This window comes from Eleginops maclovinus, chromosome 6 (assembly GCF_036324505.1).
Source record: "Eleginops maclovinus isolate JMC-PN-2008 ecotype Puerto Natales chromosome 6, JC_Emac_rtc_rv5, whole genome shotgun sequence".
NCBI lineage: Eukaryota > Metazoa > Chordata > Actinopteri > Perciformes > Eleginopidae > Eleginops > Eleginops maclovinus.
In genome coordinates this window covers 6,472,203-6,491,297 of record NC_086354.1, presented here as the reverse complement: position 1 = coordinate 6,491,297, position 19,095 = coordinate 6,472,203, and the positions used below count along the sequence as shown (strand labels likewise).

Sequence of the window (19,095 nt, the reverse complement as noted above, 5' to 3'; positions counted from 1 at the left end):
CATTGCTAAGCCAAATGCAGAATTGTTTTTACCGTGATGTCTCATTAAGTCACTTGTTAGCAACTGTTGTTTTTTTATGACATGTAAAACCTTTGGATATTTAAAAGATGGGTATTTACTGACATATTTTATGTCGGAGAACAAAGTGAAAAACTCTTAAGCTTGTGTCGAACACGGACCGTATTTCAGGGCTATAACCACAATCATGTCCAAAAAAACGTTCAGACGAGGTTAAAAGGAAGCTGTAAAATTCTAACTAATTTCCAGGTTTTAGGACTCATTCCCGCACCACTCCATAATAGCCTTTTATATTACATTTCAGATTTACAGAATATTTGTACCAATGCAGTAAACTCTCACTTACTTTTGACCCTCCTGGACTCCCTTCGCTGGCTGGTTTTGACACCCGGCTGGAGCTCGGCCTCCGCTGACATCCTCCACTGAGTCCCTCGTCCCGCTCACAGCAGATCCACCATGGGTTAGCAGCACACTAATCCTCCCAAACTCCCAGAGTCCAATTTCTCCCCACTCCAGTCTTTTTCTTTTTACAGTCGCCCTTTGGTGGGGAAAATCTCATTCAAATCCATGATGAGATGTCTGGTACTCCTGGATAAATGAAGATCCGTCATTGATAAGTACGCTCCGTCACTGCTGGCCCATCGTGTAGAAGTAATGCTGAACCACACGTGAAAAGGATGATTGAATTATGTGTGATCCTCTTGAGAGCAGCCTCAGATCAAATTTGACATCTTCTGGAGTGTACCTGAGTTCACTCTTTGAAGGTCAAGTATCACATGGTCCACTGTTGCTCTTTTCTGAGGGTCCACCTATTACTCAGGAGCAACTCCCTCCAGGGGAACACTGCAACATTGATTGAATCAAATATTGTTCTTCAGAGTAGGTCAGGAGTGGATATTATTTTTTGGGAGATTACTTCAGATGCAGTCCGACAGCCCATCACAGTCATTCGCTCCGAGCACTGCAAGGCAAAGAGACAGGGTTGACAGTTAATGTTAAGCTGGAGCTGGTTAAACATTCAAATGAAAAACACATGTCCCCTTAAACACTCATTACAGCATTAATTTAAAAGACGAAAATGGCAGGCAGCAATTTAACAAATCAACAAAGATTTTATTAACAATTCATCAATCCTTAATGATGTGCAGCAAATGCCCGCTTTTTAAAGAGACCTGTGGCGGAATATTTGACTCTCTTGTTTTTATACTCAGCTTGTGAGTAAATATAGAACATTAAAGCATGACCGGTGCTTCTGTGCATGCAAAGTCAATTTTCAGAAGATGGATTGTTAATGCTCAAAGCACGAGGAAGCAGCTCGAGAGGAGGGGAAGTAACAGAGAGCGGCGAATGATGGGCTGTTTCAAAGCAAACTGTGGTGGAAATCCTGGCACTGTTGCCCATGAACTGGAACCCCCCACATTGTGCTTTAATGCCCTTGAATCATCCACTGCTAACATTGGGGTCCGTGCCAAGCTGGCACCATGGCTGGCACCGCTTCCGTTGGCACGGTGATGGGCCATTGTTGGGGGAAGAGGCCTTCAGCCTACCCCAGGCTGTAAAGTGCTGCTGCACATCGAGCACCGGGCAAACATTATCCTGTTTGACATTGTTTGACATTGTGAGTCTTGTTTCAATATTTGCCCATTACTGAAACTGTTTCCGGTGTAAAACAATCATTCATGACTCATTAAAGGTCAACAATAAAAAAAGATATACTTTAACTTTAGTTTATTTTGGCCAGGTTGAGACAATGGTTCAGAATCAGTGTCCCTGTTACATATTATAATCAGACCAACCTCAATGTGGGACATTTTTACCAGAACTACTTTTTTAGATCAAACAATAGTCCCTAGGAAATCCATCACACGGAAGATCGTAGTTTATTCACAGTAACTGGGACACTGTTGATTTTTTTCTTTGTATGTAATTTTGCAATGTTTGGAGAACCAAACACGGAAATCCATTCACAGCCATTGTATTGTGATAGTGGTAAAAAACTGGGATATCTCAACATGTGGAAACATAAAACTGAAAAATATTTGCAAGGCTAGCAGCCAGAAGTATAACTTAAACAAACCATATGGGGACAAATGCAATTTGTTAAGATTTAACTATTTATCCAATCTAGATATAAACACTATACTTTCACATCCTGGGTTGCACAAAAGAGCATTACAGCCAGGCATCGCTTAACGCTATGAGTTTGATTTATTCAAAAAAGTTCAACCTTATGTGGAAATGTTTTTCTCAAAATGTACATTTATCTTCAATAATGTGTACCCCTATCATATCTTACTTAGGCATTTTACTTATGCCTGGTTGTACTCTTCTGTAGAGTTGGCCACTGAATCACGTACAAAGTGCTGAGGTCACAAAAAGGGCTGTATGGCTAGATAGTTCTAGAAATAAGTCAGATTACGTTGTCCTTTTCAATTTCGGTCAAGCAAAGAGATCCTTTCAGAGTATATGCATTGCTTTTTACATTCCTGTATGCATGCGTAAAACAAATGGATCTTGGAAATAGTCTCTCTGCAGCTATATCCTCATTCTCCTCCTGCAGGCAAGGCCATCAACCCTCCTTTTATTCCAAAATGAGCCGTGATGTCAAGAGAAATTTCATTTTCTTTAACACCAGCTCATATTGGTTGCCTCATCACCACCAGTTCTCTTTGTGCACGGCTGTCTAGACCATGTGTCACCTCTCATGTGTACTTATGAGGCAGATAATTTCACCCAGGTCCAGGCAAAAGGGGGCAATCTTCCCATAAGTACATCTCAAACAGAGCCTCGAAGTGCCAGAGATGGAAGAGGTATTTTCCATGTCACAATGAACCTTATCAGAATGTAATTTTCATTACCAATGAGAGAGATATGCCTCATTGTGTTAGACGGAAGAGCGATTTAATGTGATGTACAGCGGCTTGTCAAAACCAATGCTATCTAGGTCACCCAGACTCCCCAATCTGCTCTGTGTTTTAACAGCTCCCAGTGTCTCTTATGATTTGGGTCAGAGTTAACGAGCATCACTCGTTTCTCCAGCTACTCTAGTTGGAGGATGTCAAAAGCCCTTGACAAAAGCCACCCTTTATTTATTAATTTGTTCATTTTAGCTCTACCTCTCTCAAGTGCAAAATGAAACTTCCTTGAGGGAAGTCAATTTCATTTCTGCTCGCATTTCTTCATTTCCTTCCGTCAACCCGCCGCCGTCTTTGTCTTTCTCTGCCGGCATTTCACAAATCATCTCTTTAGACGTTTGTTTCCTGCTTGCGTCAGATTCTTTGCCCAGTCGCCGGATTATTGAACAAAAACCGGAATGCTTTGAGAAAACCTGATGTATGGCAACACTCTCTTCCTTCACATCGAAGATATCAATCATGCAAGCCATTGATTTTTCTGGAGTGTATACCTTCACAAGGCGAACCAGACCCCCTGGGCATCATGCAGAAACATACATCTTGTCATGCAGCTGCAGTGTAATACGATGAGATGTGTTTGAATCTTTTTCATGAAGTGACACCATGCTATGTTCATTTTTTCATCAGTTTGTCAGAAAGATTCCTATAACCTTTAGTGCAGGTACTTAAAAAACACTCTACCAGTCACATCGTTAATCGGCTTCATGATCAATAATCATGAGTGTTTTTTTGCTTTCAATTCTTGACGTGCTAATTTGGTCGCAATAAAAACCATAATTTAGATTTATGTTGCAGAGAGACAAAGGGTTGTAATTTGCAACAATTATACTGATTTCAATCTTCCTGGTTGCTCGTTGGATGGAAACGAGTTGTTAAGTGTGATCAGATTTTCAATCATGTTTACTGTCTAAAAACTATAATGGGCAATCACACGTTGATTTTTAAATCAGATCATGCAGTACTTGAGGTGCTGTTCTAAGCCCCAGCATTCTTGCGAGTCACGTTCCCTCCTGAGACCGGTGTTTAATAGACTGCACAATCAACCTCATATTGTGAGACAGGCCCCCGCGCATCCTGCCACCGATGAGTAACAAAGGTTGAACAGCCATCTATCACTGGATATGGCCAATTACACCTCCATTCACTGTGGTCCCGATGGAAGATGCAGGCTGTGCTTTCTGGTTTGCGGTGACTGCTGAGGAGCAGGGAAGGCCCCCTCCCCTTCCCCTGCACAATCTACATCTCTGCCTGGCCAAGGCTGGCATGGCCTTGGGCTGGTGGAATTTTTTCTCGACAGACCGGCTTTGGCACCTCGCGCTGGTCATCTTTGTTACAAAACGCCCCCCAGCTCATGGAGTGGGACACAACTGTCACAACCTGGCCTAGCAGAGCTCCTCTGAATGTTCCTGCTGTGTTACCTTTTGTCACCAGTGAAGGCTGGCCAACTGTTACTATATGTCTTATTTTTTCCACAGCTTCAGCTCTTATCGCACTCTAAGAATCAACGATAAGGTCAGCTCATGCGACCTTACAAGTGTCAGATAGCCTATGATTAGATTAAAAAGATAGGATTAAATTGCTTCTTTTTTTTTTTACTAATTAGACTCCTGACTAGCGAATGGTTGACTGGCATACGGGTCTTTGGGGCATCGCTAAAATGTATTAACATTTGTGACCACATGTCAAAGGGGTTAATCATCTTGCGCACAGTGATAGCAGGTTGAATTCAGAAATATATGAAAATGTAAAGCAGCAACACAAATGTGTGCAAATGTGTATTTCTGTACCTTCCCTAATGTTTTGTTCATGCCAAGTATGGCAAAATGCAGTGCACTATGAGAACCACAATGGTGTCAAATGTTGCGATCCTAATTTTCTGTAACTGAACTACGGCCTTGTTCGATTCGACACTACCCGGTCAGAATTAATGCACCACCCTAGTAAGTAGTGTACACAGCAAACTACACGGAAGTGTACAAACCAAATCATCTAAATTGAAACACAGCATAAGATAGCAGCTCTGAGCGGATGTACTTAGGGAAAGCGGTGCACTTTCTAAGGTTAAAATACTAACATTGGCCTGTTGAAAATGCCAACACGCTAATGCTAGGTAGGTATTTGGTTTAAAGTGTCAGATATTGACCTGATGTTTCCCTTAGATTAACCCTTAAGTTGTCAACCAAATTCATTGTCGGTAAATAGATGATAGCAAAATATCAAGTCTAGTAATGCCCAAATATCAGGGCAATCCATCCAATGTGGTGGAGGTATTTTTGCCAGTGGTGGAGCAAGACACTGGCCAAAAAGCATGACACTGTCATCTAAAGAGCCGCTCTGCTAGCATGGCTAAAAGAACAAAGGATGTGGGGGGCATCAGCGCAAAATAGGACAGCCTAAAGAATATGTAATAGAATTGAGTAAATTACCAATCTTTCTTTAAGCTCGCAAACATGTGAATAATATGTAAGCAGAAGAAATGGGGACATCGTACTAGAAACTAAACCATTCTGTTTGATTTCTGCGATGATTTATCTGAGGGAAAGCTGAAATAGTGTAGCCAAAGATGAAGAAAAGACCTCCCCTTTCTCCTCCTCCTCCTCCTCTGCCTTCCTGGCCTTCCAGGGGGAACTGATAGCCTCTGAGCTCGGGCTGTTCAGCCACGGCCCATTAGTTCACCTCATTCTGACAAGATGGAGGGCCTCTGACGATGGAACAGTCAAGTGTGCGAGCAAGGGAAGGGAAGAGAATACATATCAAATAAAAATGTTGGTTTGGGCATTTGAAGCATCCTCATTTACTTTCTGAGGCAAAGAGAGGCCTTATTGCTTCGGGTTCAGCGGCTACAGCTGGTAAACTAAATAAGCGTTGCCACACAGTTGCTTTGCGGTGCAGATTTATGTCAGCACAGGCCTGGGAGCTGTGCACTCACTTAGGCGTGGCTCCAACATGGCCGGGCACGGCGACACAGAGGGCAGTGAGACGCTGCCCTCTGAAGTGTTTCCGCATTATCCTATTTACCAGCTCAGCTTCAGGATAACTGGGCCCAATTTAGACGGAAGAGCACGGAGATGTGTGTGCGAGTGTGCGTGGTCTCTTCAAGTGTGAGACATGACATAAATGAACAACACACTTGCACAGCTGAGGTCTCAAGATGCAAATATTAATGGGGTTTATTTTGAAAGTTTGCATTTCTTAGGCTGCTTCTGTCTCTATAACAGACATATTCAGGCTAATAGAGTGTCACTAGCTCCCTATGGTGACGGTAAACAATAGCATGCAAACAAGATACATTTCCAGCTTTTATTTATCTAATACCACCCACCACATACAGCGGGTATGGAAACAGAGCCGGCGTGAGACTCCTGGACCTCTCTCAGAACCGTTAATTGGTTGATCTGTCTCTCCAAAACACCTCCTCTGATGTTACTCGATGGCTTCCCCGAGGAGTCTTTAATTCACTGTTGATTTGGTTTGTTGTTGTGCTGTGTCTCAGCGTCTGAACAGTGTGTTAAAACAGGCTATTTACCACTTTTGGTGGGAGCGAGAGAGAACTGGGCAAGCTCCAAAAAGGCCTGGACAAACACCATGTTACCTCACAGCCAATCTTTTCTCCTTCTGTCTCTATTTCCTCTCTTTTTGATTCGCTCTTATCATTTTTAGTCTCCACAGCCTTTTGTTTTACTTTTTCAATTTCATTTTAACCTTCTTTTTTTCCTCTCCCTCCCACCCCTGTTCCCCCCTGCCCTCTTTTTCATTGTCTCCCTCTTCCAACATAATGCCTATTTGTGAAAAGAGGTTGAAGCATGTGTTATTTCGCTGCCACCCCCACCCTTGCCTTTCTTTTGTGAGTTACAAAAGAACTGTGGATACCTTGGTTTTGGTCATTATTTCATGCGGAGAGTAATTAATGAGACAATTAGGGTTTTCTCTCCCTCCCTCTATGTTCCCTTTGAACTAAATAAATAGCCAAAAGGTGTCTTCTTTAATTGCACACGGGTCATGGATATAATTAAGAAAAAGAGAGCACCTCTTTATGGAACTCCACTGTGAATAACTGTTTCACTGTTTGTTGTTCTGACACTATTCATGTCTTAAAAGAAACACATTTGAGTCAGCAGCACCGTGGACAGGTAATGTTAATATCAGAGTTTTTGTGGAGCTGAGATAAAAGTTGCCATGATCAAAACCGAGGAGCACAAAAACATTACCTGCAGTCTGCCAGACAGCTTTCACGAAGCTGAAGGGAAGCACCGGACAGGAACCTCTTTGTTTCCCTACTTACTGTCACACAGTGTCATTGATGCTGCCATGATGTGACATACCTCACACACACATTGTTGAGAAAGAGATTCTATTATTGTAAATGAAGTGCAGTGTGTCATCTTTTGGATCTTAGTAAGGCAAACAGATTCAGAGGTTTTCAGATCCTAATGACTGTTGTCATTTTGAGACTATTAAGGGACTGTATGAAAATTATGAGAGACAGAAAGAGGGTTTAAAAAAATCAAGAGAGGGTACTTTATTTGGGAGCATGGCTCTTGCATATTTAGTTATTTTCCTCCCGAGATTAGTGCTCATTTCAGCCTTCCTTTGAGACCATAGAGCTTGTCAAAAAGTCATGTAAGTATCTATTAGTGTGAGTGTTCGATAAGGGTCTACCAATGGCGTATATGTTTCAATAGCAGGGCAGCTGATATATCATGCAGATGTTAAACATTTTTAATTAAAAAAAAGGTTTGAATGGGCTTAACATTTCCTCAGCACAAATCTGAATCTATCCATCCAACAAAACAATGTTATAAGTAAATAAGCCATGGTGTATCGGGCTTCAGAGACTTTGGTTCAGCGGGAAACAATTATAAATAAATAATCAGCCTTGTGATCGCGTGCTTTGGTCGATAATGAGAATCTAAAAAATGTATTAATTGGAGTACTAATAGTGTTTGATAAACAGGAATTCGGTTATTGCACTACACCAAAACTGCAACTTAGTACATTTTGTTAAATGATTGTTCAATTAACATACAGAGTTTAAAAGCTACACAATTTTTATAAAAAGTATACACCTTTTGTCCAAAAATGGTGTACCACTTTCCAAAATTCATTCGTGAGTAGCTCTGTTATCAGTCACTACCAACTCCTGAGGGAAACATGAGGCTTTTTAGCAAATAAAAGCTCAAATATGTTAACCAGCTATTCCCGCTATTCCCGTGGCGCAAACAACGATAGTGAGAGCCGTGAGAGTGACGCAAACCAGTAACGTTGCGGGTCAGATGCAAAACAATGAGCTGCAACTGGCTAATAAAGTCAGTGAAGCCAAGGGGAGCTGCAAAATCAGCTAATAATTGTCCGTAGTTTCATCATTATACACATTGCTGCAATTTTTTCATATGGTTTAGCATTTTCTTTTATGTCAAGTGGAAGGGTCCATTAACCTTTTAATAAAGTTGTCGAGGGTCTTTGTACTTCAACAGGATTCAGCCATTTTTCCTAGTGATTAAGCCTTTTTGAGTACAAGAGGGAAAAAGGCTGTACTAAGGTTGTACTAAATTGAGATGTTACAAATCCCCCTTCTACCTTGTCTTCTGCTATGAAAACACAAACTGCTGCGTCTGGCAGAAATTTGCCTTGGAGAAAATATAGAAGTGATTGACATTTCCTACACAGGAAAGTGTTACTAGTTCTTGCTGGGGATTTTCCAAGCCCAGAAAGCCTTTCTCCTCCATATATACTAAAGAATAACTCTTGTCAATTAGAGGTATTTTGCTGTATTGGGGCAAAACAAATAAATCACAATTTTCATAAAGTTTTTCTTCTTTTTTCTCTTGAGGGTGCCTTTGTTTCTCAACTTTTCCCAGTACGAGGGAACAGGTCTCTCGTAAAATGGTACTTTAGCAGAAGTTTACACACACGCGCTTAAACTGTCTACTCCCCTGACTACAGTACCGTATGTGTGGGTGTAATTAGAGAATCTCCCAGCACACCTCAAACGTCTCTCATTAATCTCTCAAGAGTGATTAGGCCGCTGCGACGTATGGAACCACAGGAGGTGTGAAACCGGGTGTGAAACTGTTGTCATCTCATATGTTATCGCACTCCGGAGACCGGGAGGATTAAACCACGCCAGGCACAGCCCATTGGCAGCTAATCATGCTGCTAATGATAAGTGAAATATTCGACTGCCTCTCATTACAATGGCCTCACAAGGTCAAGATCTCGCTCATATCGTGAACATACAGACAAGCGACGGAGCCAATGTTGTCGCTCTCAGAGGCGCGTTTCCTTTTTGTTCATGTTGTTTTAGTGTAAACCCGGAGCGGAGGCGGGTTCAAGCCTGAGTGAAGCCTTCTAAATATGACACTTGATGTCTGATTAGAGCAAAACATCAGGGCAGCCCCCGACTGTGACGCGCTGATGAGGAGCGATCTTAAGTTAGTCGTTGGAAGACGTCATGCTGACCGGGTCGCTGTGCCAGATGCTTGTCGCTCAGTGCAGCTCTGCATCAAAAGTACAGTATGGAATCTGTTCCCTGCAGGCATCACTACATGACGGATATCCATTTAATTACAAGAAGGTAGAAAAAGCAACTGGAATTACTCACCCTGAGCAGAGAGAATCAAATGTCAGCAGCCATAATGAGAGAAAGATTCATTCTACGTTTTACTTAAATGTCACAATCTATAGTTTAGTTGATTGTCACAGACTTAAATATGGCCTTCTGTCAACGTTTTCTAATAATAACACCAATAAATGAAGCATAATAATGCAGAAGCAAAACAAGTTCACCTCCATAAAAGGTCAATCTAAGGGTCAGTTCCCTTTAGGGAAAGTTCTGACTCAAGATGGATTACCAATCGGTCAAAGCACTCAACTACAATGAAGCGGTGAAACAGGGTTCATTGTGTGGCAATAATTATGATAATTATATTTATGCATCTACTTTCAAAACAGGCTTTACAAAAGGTTTCACAAATACAAAAATAATACCATTAAAAGACCAAAATCCACTAACCCCAATAACAATACACGAATCCATAGTGATTTAAAAAAGGAACTCTGAGAGGAAGACAGCTCGAGGACTGTTTTAGGTTGAGATGGGGTCTGTTAGTTTCTCTAGTACTTTTAAACTAATGATTCAAACCTTAAATTTAATCCTGAAGTTAACAGGAGACTAAAGCAGGGGTTTTGTGATTACTTTCATTCAACAGCCTTGCTGCAGAGCTTTGTAACACTTGAAGGCAAAGGCAAACTTTTGATTGTTACGGCAGGTGAAGAGTGTATTACAGTGATCGATTCTTCAGAAAATAAACTAATGAAAACAGCAGAAAAGAAAGAGAAAAGAGAACGTTTGAAGTTAATGGAAACAGGACAAAACTTGTTTGTTGACACAATGATCTGAAGTAACATTGGAATCAAAGATGACCACTAGATTTCTAGCATTAGGCTGTTTTATAAGCATCCAAAGGCCCTGTTATGCAGATAGGAAGACATTTAGCACATTATTTTAGCTTGCTTGGGCTTATTTGGTGAACATTCTTCAAGCGTAAAAGCAATGGGGTGCTCAACAGAGGACTCTTTTTGCCGCAGGGCCCCCAGCAGGTCATCCAGTTGAAGAACAGCGATACACTTTTCTTCTATTTAGCTCATTTTCTACACAATTTGTATTTAACGGTTGTAGTTGCCTGGCTAATTAACACAAATAGTCAGTGAATAAGTGGGGGACCTTCCCTGGTTTAAAGAAAGGTAATTTATGTACTACTATTGCTTTGTGCATTACATAATGAGGGCTGCCCTGGATTTTGTGTGTTTGCTTTGGTATGGCACACAGATCATTTTATACAAGTTTAGCACTTTGGTTAAGGTTAGGGAAGTGCTGCAAATCACTTACACTTTTAACTAACCTCATGATAGTTTCCTTACCTTAGGAGGTGAATGACAATAATCTGAATTTATAGGGTTCACGTCAAAGTCATTTTATGTTTAGATAAAATTAGGCCTTATTCAGCACATAGAATTTCCCTATGAAGACAAGTGGGATAAACAGATATTACTCGGGGTTTAATAGGGTGCGTTCTTTAGGCAAGTATACACACATTCACAATATGTGTCTTAATTGGGTATTTTCACCAAAAGTATGAGACAGATGGCCTCTTGCTTGTTTATAGCCAGTTCTTTGTGTTAACTGAAAAAAACAGAGTTTCAGGTCTAAAAAAAAGCTCTGATTTTGACAATTAACATATAAATGGAAATTAAACAATCATTGGCATTAGCCATGTAAAACTGCTTCATAGGAATACTTTATTGGAATTATGCCAAAAACAAATATGTGTAAATATCATTTTACAAGGACAAAAAATCTTTAGTGTCAAAGATTTTTAGTGATGTTGTGAATGTTGCCTTATTAAGTTAAAAATGGGTGTCAACGTTTTTCTCAAAACCTAAAACTGTTTAAAACCAGCATGTGCTGCTGAACTGAATTTTTCATTTTCTTACATTTCTGCAGTTTAGTAACTGAAAGACGCGTTAAATATTCAAAGATAATGGACTTTTCTGGTTCCATCAGCTTGAATTCAATGCTGGCCACATGAAAGTAATGCCAACAGACAACCTACTGGCTCATTATACGCTCAGTTGATGGTTTATTTGGTACCCAAAGCTAAATAATGCAGTGAAACACAAAAGCCCTGCAATAATATAGTGTTACTTTTTGTTGAAACAGTTTTGAAGAGGTGTTGATGCAACTGTTTGTTAATTTCACAGGATGAGTTTTATTGTATTTCAGAAGATTCTTTCGCATCAAACTACAACGCTCAAAACAAAGTAAGACCAATTCAAACAGTTTAATTGAAGCGATGCTTTGACTGAGCATGTGAATAAATATTTACTGTCATTTAATGTTTGATTACTCAAAACTGTAAATGATCCTAACAGGGGGAATAAGCTGTGCTCGATAAGAAAAAAAAGCATGAATCAGGGGATGTGAAATCACATGAGAATTGAGTTTGATAGCTCCTCTAGGCTGAACTAAACATCTCAATTACCTCGGGGGGGTTTGAAAAAGCACTGCAGTAAAGAGCCGTGGCAGATACAATATTTAAATTGACTGTCAGTGGAAGAAAAACCTGCTAAGCTTATATTTGATTACATATTTTATGGAGCACATACACAAGCGCACGCACAAATGCATCGCGGCTACTTTGGTGCCTGCTGCTGCTGCCAGCCCCGCCACACTATTACAATCATCAGCCACATATGGAGCTGCTGTCCCGCCTGTGGGGAATAGGGTTGTAGAACGGACCAACGGGAGGAAACCAAGAGGACCTCGCTACTCAGAGGTGATGAATGCTCTGCTGCTTATGGAGCCTCATGCAGTGCATCTGTGAGAGCAGATGAATGGGGAGGAGAGGGGCTGGTAAATTGGGTCACACGAACGTAGCGTTTCTGGGTAATGCGGTGAAAGCGCTGGAGGAGTGCAGTTGGGTGGCTGCACGTGCATACAACTGGGGCAGAGCCGCTCCAACTTCTCTCAATTTCACTCTCTCGCGCTCCTGGCTTTATTGAAAAGTTACGCTTCTAATTTGCAGAAAGACGCCTCGTTTTTTTCCTATTTCATTTTTTCCATTTCTCGATGACACTCCTTTGATAATGGTCACATAAATGGACCTATATAAAACGAGATTTTTATGGGTTCATTTGATTTATGATTGATGTATTTTTTGCTTGAATTAAAAAAGGTAGTTGATGTTTATCTAGGCAAACAGTAATAGTAAATAATGCTAATGCATACTCTTTCAGGCATATGTTGCAAAGTAACATGTTAGGTACGAAGGCAGGTTGTCTGTAGCTGATGAGAGTCTCCGTACGGACCATAAACACATTTTACACTTATTTTTGGAAAAAAAAAAAAATTTGAACAACAAGTGTAATTCCATTCTATATCAATAATGTGATAACTTCATCAATCTTTGTTCCAGAAGTTGGTTCCTATTTTTTCATTTCATTTTTGTTTGTTCCGCTCATGATGGTGCACAACATAAGAAAAAAAAAGAGGAAAGAAAATCAATTCACATTCAAAAACACAACTCTTTACACCTTCCATGAGCGAAAAGGAGCAGGGAGAAGAATTAATCTTATTTTTCCTGCCCCTTACTCAAAACATAAGTAAACAATCAAAATAGATGGTCTGTCAATTATAGTTACTTACAACAAATACTTACAGTAACGTGAGAAAAGAAACAAGCGACATGTACACTAATTCACAATCAACTAAGGAAACAGATTACCTGCCACTTCATAAAGTTTAGTTACTTTTTTTTATACATCTTCTTAAACTGAAAAATATTCAAACAACCCTTTAAATCATTCTGTAGACAATTATTTTGAATATGTAACATATATATAATATTGCATGTGTAAAAAACAGGGACAGAAATATTAAAGACCTATTGACAATAAAAACAAAAGGTTTTATCCCGTGTCGTTGCATTTACCGTCTCTCCGTAAAGTCCCCTTTTTTGCTCCCTGTTCCGATGCTTTTGATGACTAATCCTGTCCTTGGTGTAAGACAGACAAATGTATCCAATCGAATGGGATTTGGGATGAGTGGCGAATCTATCCCATTATGCACTGTAAAAGTACACTTGACCCTGTCTTTTCAAATATCTACAGTATATAGCTAGCAACATCATGGATTGGAGGTATTAAGGGGGTGTAGAAGGACAGTCCTCTGAATCATCTTATAACTCTATATTTATATCCTGAATGATTGGATTTGTATTTATTTCAATAGGCTTTTAAAAGGTAACTGAATGGCATTATTTGAATGTCAGCGGTACATATAGCCGTGGCAGCTTTCATAGCAAATTAGCAGAATCTACCTTTAAAGAAAATGTGTAAATGTCAATCATGGACACAAACATATCACATGCCAGCTGCAATGTTTGGACGAAGTGTTTATATGCCACATCATATTACATCACATGAGCTTGGCATGTTCATTGCCCCAAGACGTCTCTCTGCTCTAATTCATTAGTTTCGGGTTGTGGAAGAGTCTGATTGGGCGGCAGGGGCCAGGAGTGACGGGGTGATGGGGGTCCTTTACCTTGGCACAGATAAGAAGACAAACTAGATTTGAGGGAGGATAGATCTTGTCGGCAGCACACGCCGCCTCTTGGCAAGCAAGGCGAGGTCGATATTGAGCGGGGGGAGGATGGGGGGGGGGGGGGCTTTCTTGCCTCCTAAGATTTACAGTATCTGGAGCTCTGCAGCCTCATACTTCAGTGAATGGATGAGCATTTCATACGGAGCCAACTGGCGCAACATGAGTTGAGCTGAAGGTCATTGTGACTCATTCCCAGCTTTGGAAGGTGGGTGGCTTGAGACGGGAGCTGCTAAATCTATACTACCGATTTGTTTTAACAGTACAAAGACGACTGTGGAAAGGCTGTTGCGACACATATGTACGGTGCCAAAGACAGTTGATAGTACAGTAGTAGGGAGTGGGTACAGATTGCGTAGAACCTCGAGGCATATGGCAGGGCGCCCCATGCCTCCCAGCTAATTGAGTCCTAATGAATCACTCGTTTGGCATGCTACACGTCCCTTGTGATGGCTGGTGTCATTGATGCATTGAAGAAGCCCAGTCCTCTGGAAGTGAAGCGGGCAGAGACGGCTGCTCCGGCTGAACGCGGGCCGACACTGCCGGCTTCACACTGAACACTTCACTCGCTCACCAGATGTTACAGGTCAAGGCGCAAGCATTACTAGCTACCCGGCTCCACACAATGGAAATAATTGTCTGATGGGCTGGCAATTCACTGGCCCATTTGATTCCAGTAACACACTCTATAGTCCCGGGGTCGCGGCCTCATTGTCAACTCAACAGGGCCAGTGCGATAAGGGACACTAGGCGGGAAAACACTTGGTAGTCAATTGGGCCTCACTGCTGTAGTGGTACAATTTACATATATATCGGTAATTGACTTAATTACATATAAATTTGAAACATAAATTAAGCTTTGATCACAATTAGCAAAGATTACTTCTATTGCTCTCATAATTTTTTGTATCTAAACATAATTCAACTTTGATAAGGTTTCATCCTTGTAAACAGAACAAGCCCAACTTGCATAATGTCTGAAGGGATATTGGAAAGAATTGAATTCATAAGTTACAAGGTTTAAATGGAAATGAGAGTTGCGACTTACAGCCTCATTATGATGTAAATCATAGACAATATGTTTGTCGTATTTCCAAGTATGGGTCTATTTACATTTGTTATTTTTACACATATTGGAAAAAAATGTCTCATTCAAACATTTTCCAATTTCAGTGAGTAATAAGTGGGGATTGTTCCAATTATATTGCCCTGTGTGAAGTTATTCACTTACATTTTATATGCATTGTTCAATCTGTCCTAAAGTGCACAAAACAACTTTGACGTCATTAAGATGCCAGACTATTTCTTGGCCGGGACCAGTTGCAAGGCAAGAAATGATCCAGGACATAACCCTTTAAAGCAAATTGTTTTTAGACTTTGATTCGATTTCTTGACAAGAGTTAGATAAGAAGATCCTTATAAAAATCAAAGTATTCCCCAAAATGTCGAACTACTCGTTACCTTGTAAGTTAAGAGTCTTTGCTTCCGACACGTTTGGTTGCCGCCACCCTCCCGTTGGTCTCTCAACTTCAGATGCACCTGTCATGTTGATTACACTCCCAGTGGAGCATGAGCATCATTCAGCATCTCGCATGCACCGCTATCTGAGCAATCCTCTCCTTTTGTTCAACGGAGTCAACCCAGATCACCTCTGACCTGCCACTGCCAGGGGCCACATCTCCATTAATGAGTAGACTGGATGTGATAAGGCCACCAGCAAAATGAGAACTCAGACACAATCTTGCGAGCTCATTAAAAGCTACTTTTATAAAAGATTTAGGCCACTCCGGCAATCGTGCGTCTAATGCTGAAACGCTACATTGAGGTTGGCGTAACCCCCCTGTTCGTTAGATGCATTATCTCAGAGCACTTGGGAAATCTTAAGGGGGTTCAAGTTGAGGTAAAATGAAAGGAACAAACTTATGTGTAACACAGATGCCTTTCAGCAAGACAAAAGGCGAGAGGTAACACTAAGGCAAATGAGCGAGACAACCCTAAGGATTGCAAGAGACAACAACATCCCAAATGTTGTCCCTAATTTGTTGCTAGTGTGCTGGGACAAGAAACCAAAATAACCACTTTCACCATTTTACAATAATTGCGAAAGGGGAAAAGGCATTATGGTCTTAATCGGATAAGATATAGCTCACATATCCACCCGCAGCTTCTGCTGTCAGGAGCTAAATTAAATGTCTTGAATCCACTGGGAGATCCAACAAAGAAGCCTATACTGGAGAAGTTAATGCTCTCTAGTGTTTTGTTCAGCTCCATCTTAAGCCCCCCAACTCACACTGGGCTGGAAAGAACTGTCTTGGGATGACAACTGGAAGTCGTACTGTATGCTTGCGTGCGTGTGTGTGTGCACGTTCACCACATGTGTCCTACAATCGAGCCAGTGAGTGCAGCTTAGGATCTGTTGCAGAACATCCTCTGTAAGGAGATTACGCTAGGCAGTTTGGATCATTGGCAAGAGTTACCAATGAACTTTGGCACCAATGTGAAAAAGCTAACGCCGACCTTTGCATACATCCCGATGAGCAGTGACATAAACACAACATGAGGTCATTTGAGCCACATAATTTCATCAGCATCTCATTTTATAGTTGCTAGCTGTTAGGTTAGTGATTTTTCACGGCAATAGCATAGGCCATTTTCCATCGAAGCCTGGTCAAGCACTGAATTGTGCATTTGAACTGGTCATGTTATGTACAGTTTCACCCAAGGGAGATTTGACTCAAGGTTCAAATCATAAATAATCATTTAAGGAAGGAAGGGGTTAAACACCCAACCAGTAGTCACTCAAAAACATTGACTCACTTTAAGGTTCAAATTGTAGATCATTAATGTGGCAGAAAATAATTATCTGGAAAGATTCAGTGGAGAAATGTGAGGCTTTTCTTTTGTGTTTGTATTAATTGTATTGTCTCTTTGCTTTGTTACCATAGCCCGACAGGCTGTGTGTTCATGTTATTGCATGCTAGTCCCTGTCTGTGGCTGACTTTCAGCCGCCAGTCTGCACTGCAGTCATAAGGAGTTTCCCGATGATGGTGCTATAGCGACCAACATCTTTTTCGTCGAAAAAGTATGGCCCAACCTCTGGTATCACCTAAGGTTTACACCATTAGCTCTGATAGCACTGTTGCTGTTGTTTGCAATGTTTTCACTGTTAGCACCATTAGCTGCTAGCCCAGGCATTGGCTGGTACCATGTTTAGAGCTGTGTGTGGGCAATCCCTTAATCATATGCCCTGCATTTCAAATGGAAAAACTTTCCAAGATTACCTTTAACGTGTTTTTTTTTGGTGCAAATAATCTATTTTTTGCTTTATTAAAGAAAAAAATGTCTAATGAATTTTAATAATACATTTGTTTTATATGTATTTATCTTATTAACAGCACTAATGTAAATACTTTAATAATTTCAATATGGTTACATACAATCCAAATAAAAGACTTTAAAAAAGTTAAATAAAAGTGAATTAAATAATCGAATTATGGCCAATGAAATCTATCCATCTCTCATCGGGAAAATCCAAATGTGGGCGCAACAACTGCATGCCCTGGCGCAGTTCAGAGCCCCCCACCCCCACCCCCCCACCATGATCAGACGATCTACACAATTAGCAGGATGTTTTTCATCACCACAGTGACCCATGATCGCTAATCAAGAGTCAATGCTCACTCTTGTACAGGCCCTATGCGCTGGTTTGAGGCAACACGGCTCTGCGCTGCCGGTCAGCCCGGTGCCGCTGCACCGCGCGCTCCCATCCACAGGTACTCATCCCCCCGCTGCAGCCCGCTGAGCATTTTCTAACCGTTTCTAAGCACCGATCAATACATTTTATCAACAAATGCGTCATCATCCACTCAGCATCAGAGCCGGTTAACACGCAGTCGATTGAAGATGACTTACTGCTGTTGCAGCAGGACATCTCTTCATTTGAATATTTGTGGAGGGAGGGGGGGCAGACGTGGCAGGAGAAGCTCAAAGCTTTTCCCGATACTTATCGGAAGAAAAGCCACATAACCGATGGAAGTCATGCATCGAAATCATTTTAAGAACCATATTTCTAATTCTTGCGCAATATGGGACAGCAGTTTATTTGACAAGCGACCGGCGTTTGCGCTTTAGAGGACTCCACGTTCAAATCCACCAAGCAACCGTCGATGATCCTCCTCACGAGCACAATTTCTGATCTCATTCCTTTCATGTTCATCTCATATGTGACTGTTTCTCAGTCATCCATAGCGGACTGCAATACAACCCATTTTCATTCAGCGGCGAACGCATCCTATCCATAAATCTTGACATGTCGCGGAGCTGCCTCGCATCCTTAAGCAGCTCTGACACTTTCAGCTTTTTAAAACACTCCTTAATAGCAGAACTGCACTCACCTTTTCTTAGCGGATGCTTCTCCGGAGTGTCCCATTTATGCGTTTTAATCCACATCTGTGTCCCCTTCATTTGAGCGCTCTATTTTCCCCCAATGAGAGAGAGAGAGAGAGAGATGGAGAGAGAGGCACAGAGCGTGCTTAAGAAAATCCATTTGTTAATTCCATTTTCCAAGGTGAAATCACATTGCCTCGCTTTTTACATGTTCAAAATTCTTCCACAATTCTAAGATCCCGTAAAAAGCTCTATCTTCTTTATTTTCTGTCCCTTCTCTCCGGCTCTGAAGTTGCCTGGTTACCCCCGTTTCTCATTCAAGGAGGCTGAGGGCTGCATACAGCGACCAATCACAGCAGCAGTCGGAGAGATTAACTATTTCTTGGCTCCACTATTCTAGACTCGGGCGAAAATGAGGAGAGTGGGCGGGGAAACTGGGCCCCCGGTGACAGAAAAAAAAATTAAAATGCACAGAGAATAATGTAGAGAGAGGGGATCCGTTAGAGGGAGAATGTGTGCAGGGAGGAGGGGGGGAGGGCGGGAGGGGGGGAGGGCGGGAGGGGATTAAACATTTTTCGAAAAAATAAAGGATTGGGTGGAGGGAGGAGGGACCAGTTG

General features: G+C 41.4%; 1 protein-coding gene across 2 annotated transcripts in view; it reads right to left on the bottom strand.

The window, feature by feature from the left end:
• LOC134866514 (disabled homolog 1-like) overlaps nucleotides 1–18,819 on the bottom strand; it is a 44,707-nt gene extending 25,888 nt beyond the window's left edge. For both annotated transcript variants that reach the window (XM_063886724.1, XM_063886725.1), the window contains exons 1-2: nucleotides 18,486–18,819; nucleotides 365–979 (exon numbers count right to left, since the gene is read on the bottom strand). In XM_063886724.1, coding sequence (XP_063742794.1) covers nucleotides 365–434 — 70 coding nt within the window. In that variant the 5' untranslated portion in view covers nucleotides 435–979; nucleotides 18,486–18,819. The remainder of the gene's footprint in view (nucleotides 1–364; nucleotides 980–18,485) is intronic.
• Nucleotides 18,820–19,095: the final 276 nt, after the last annotated feature.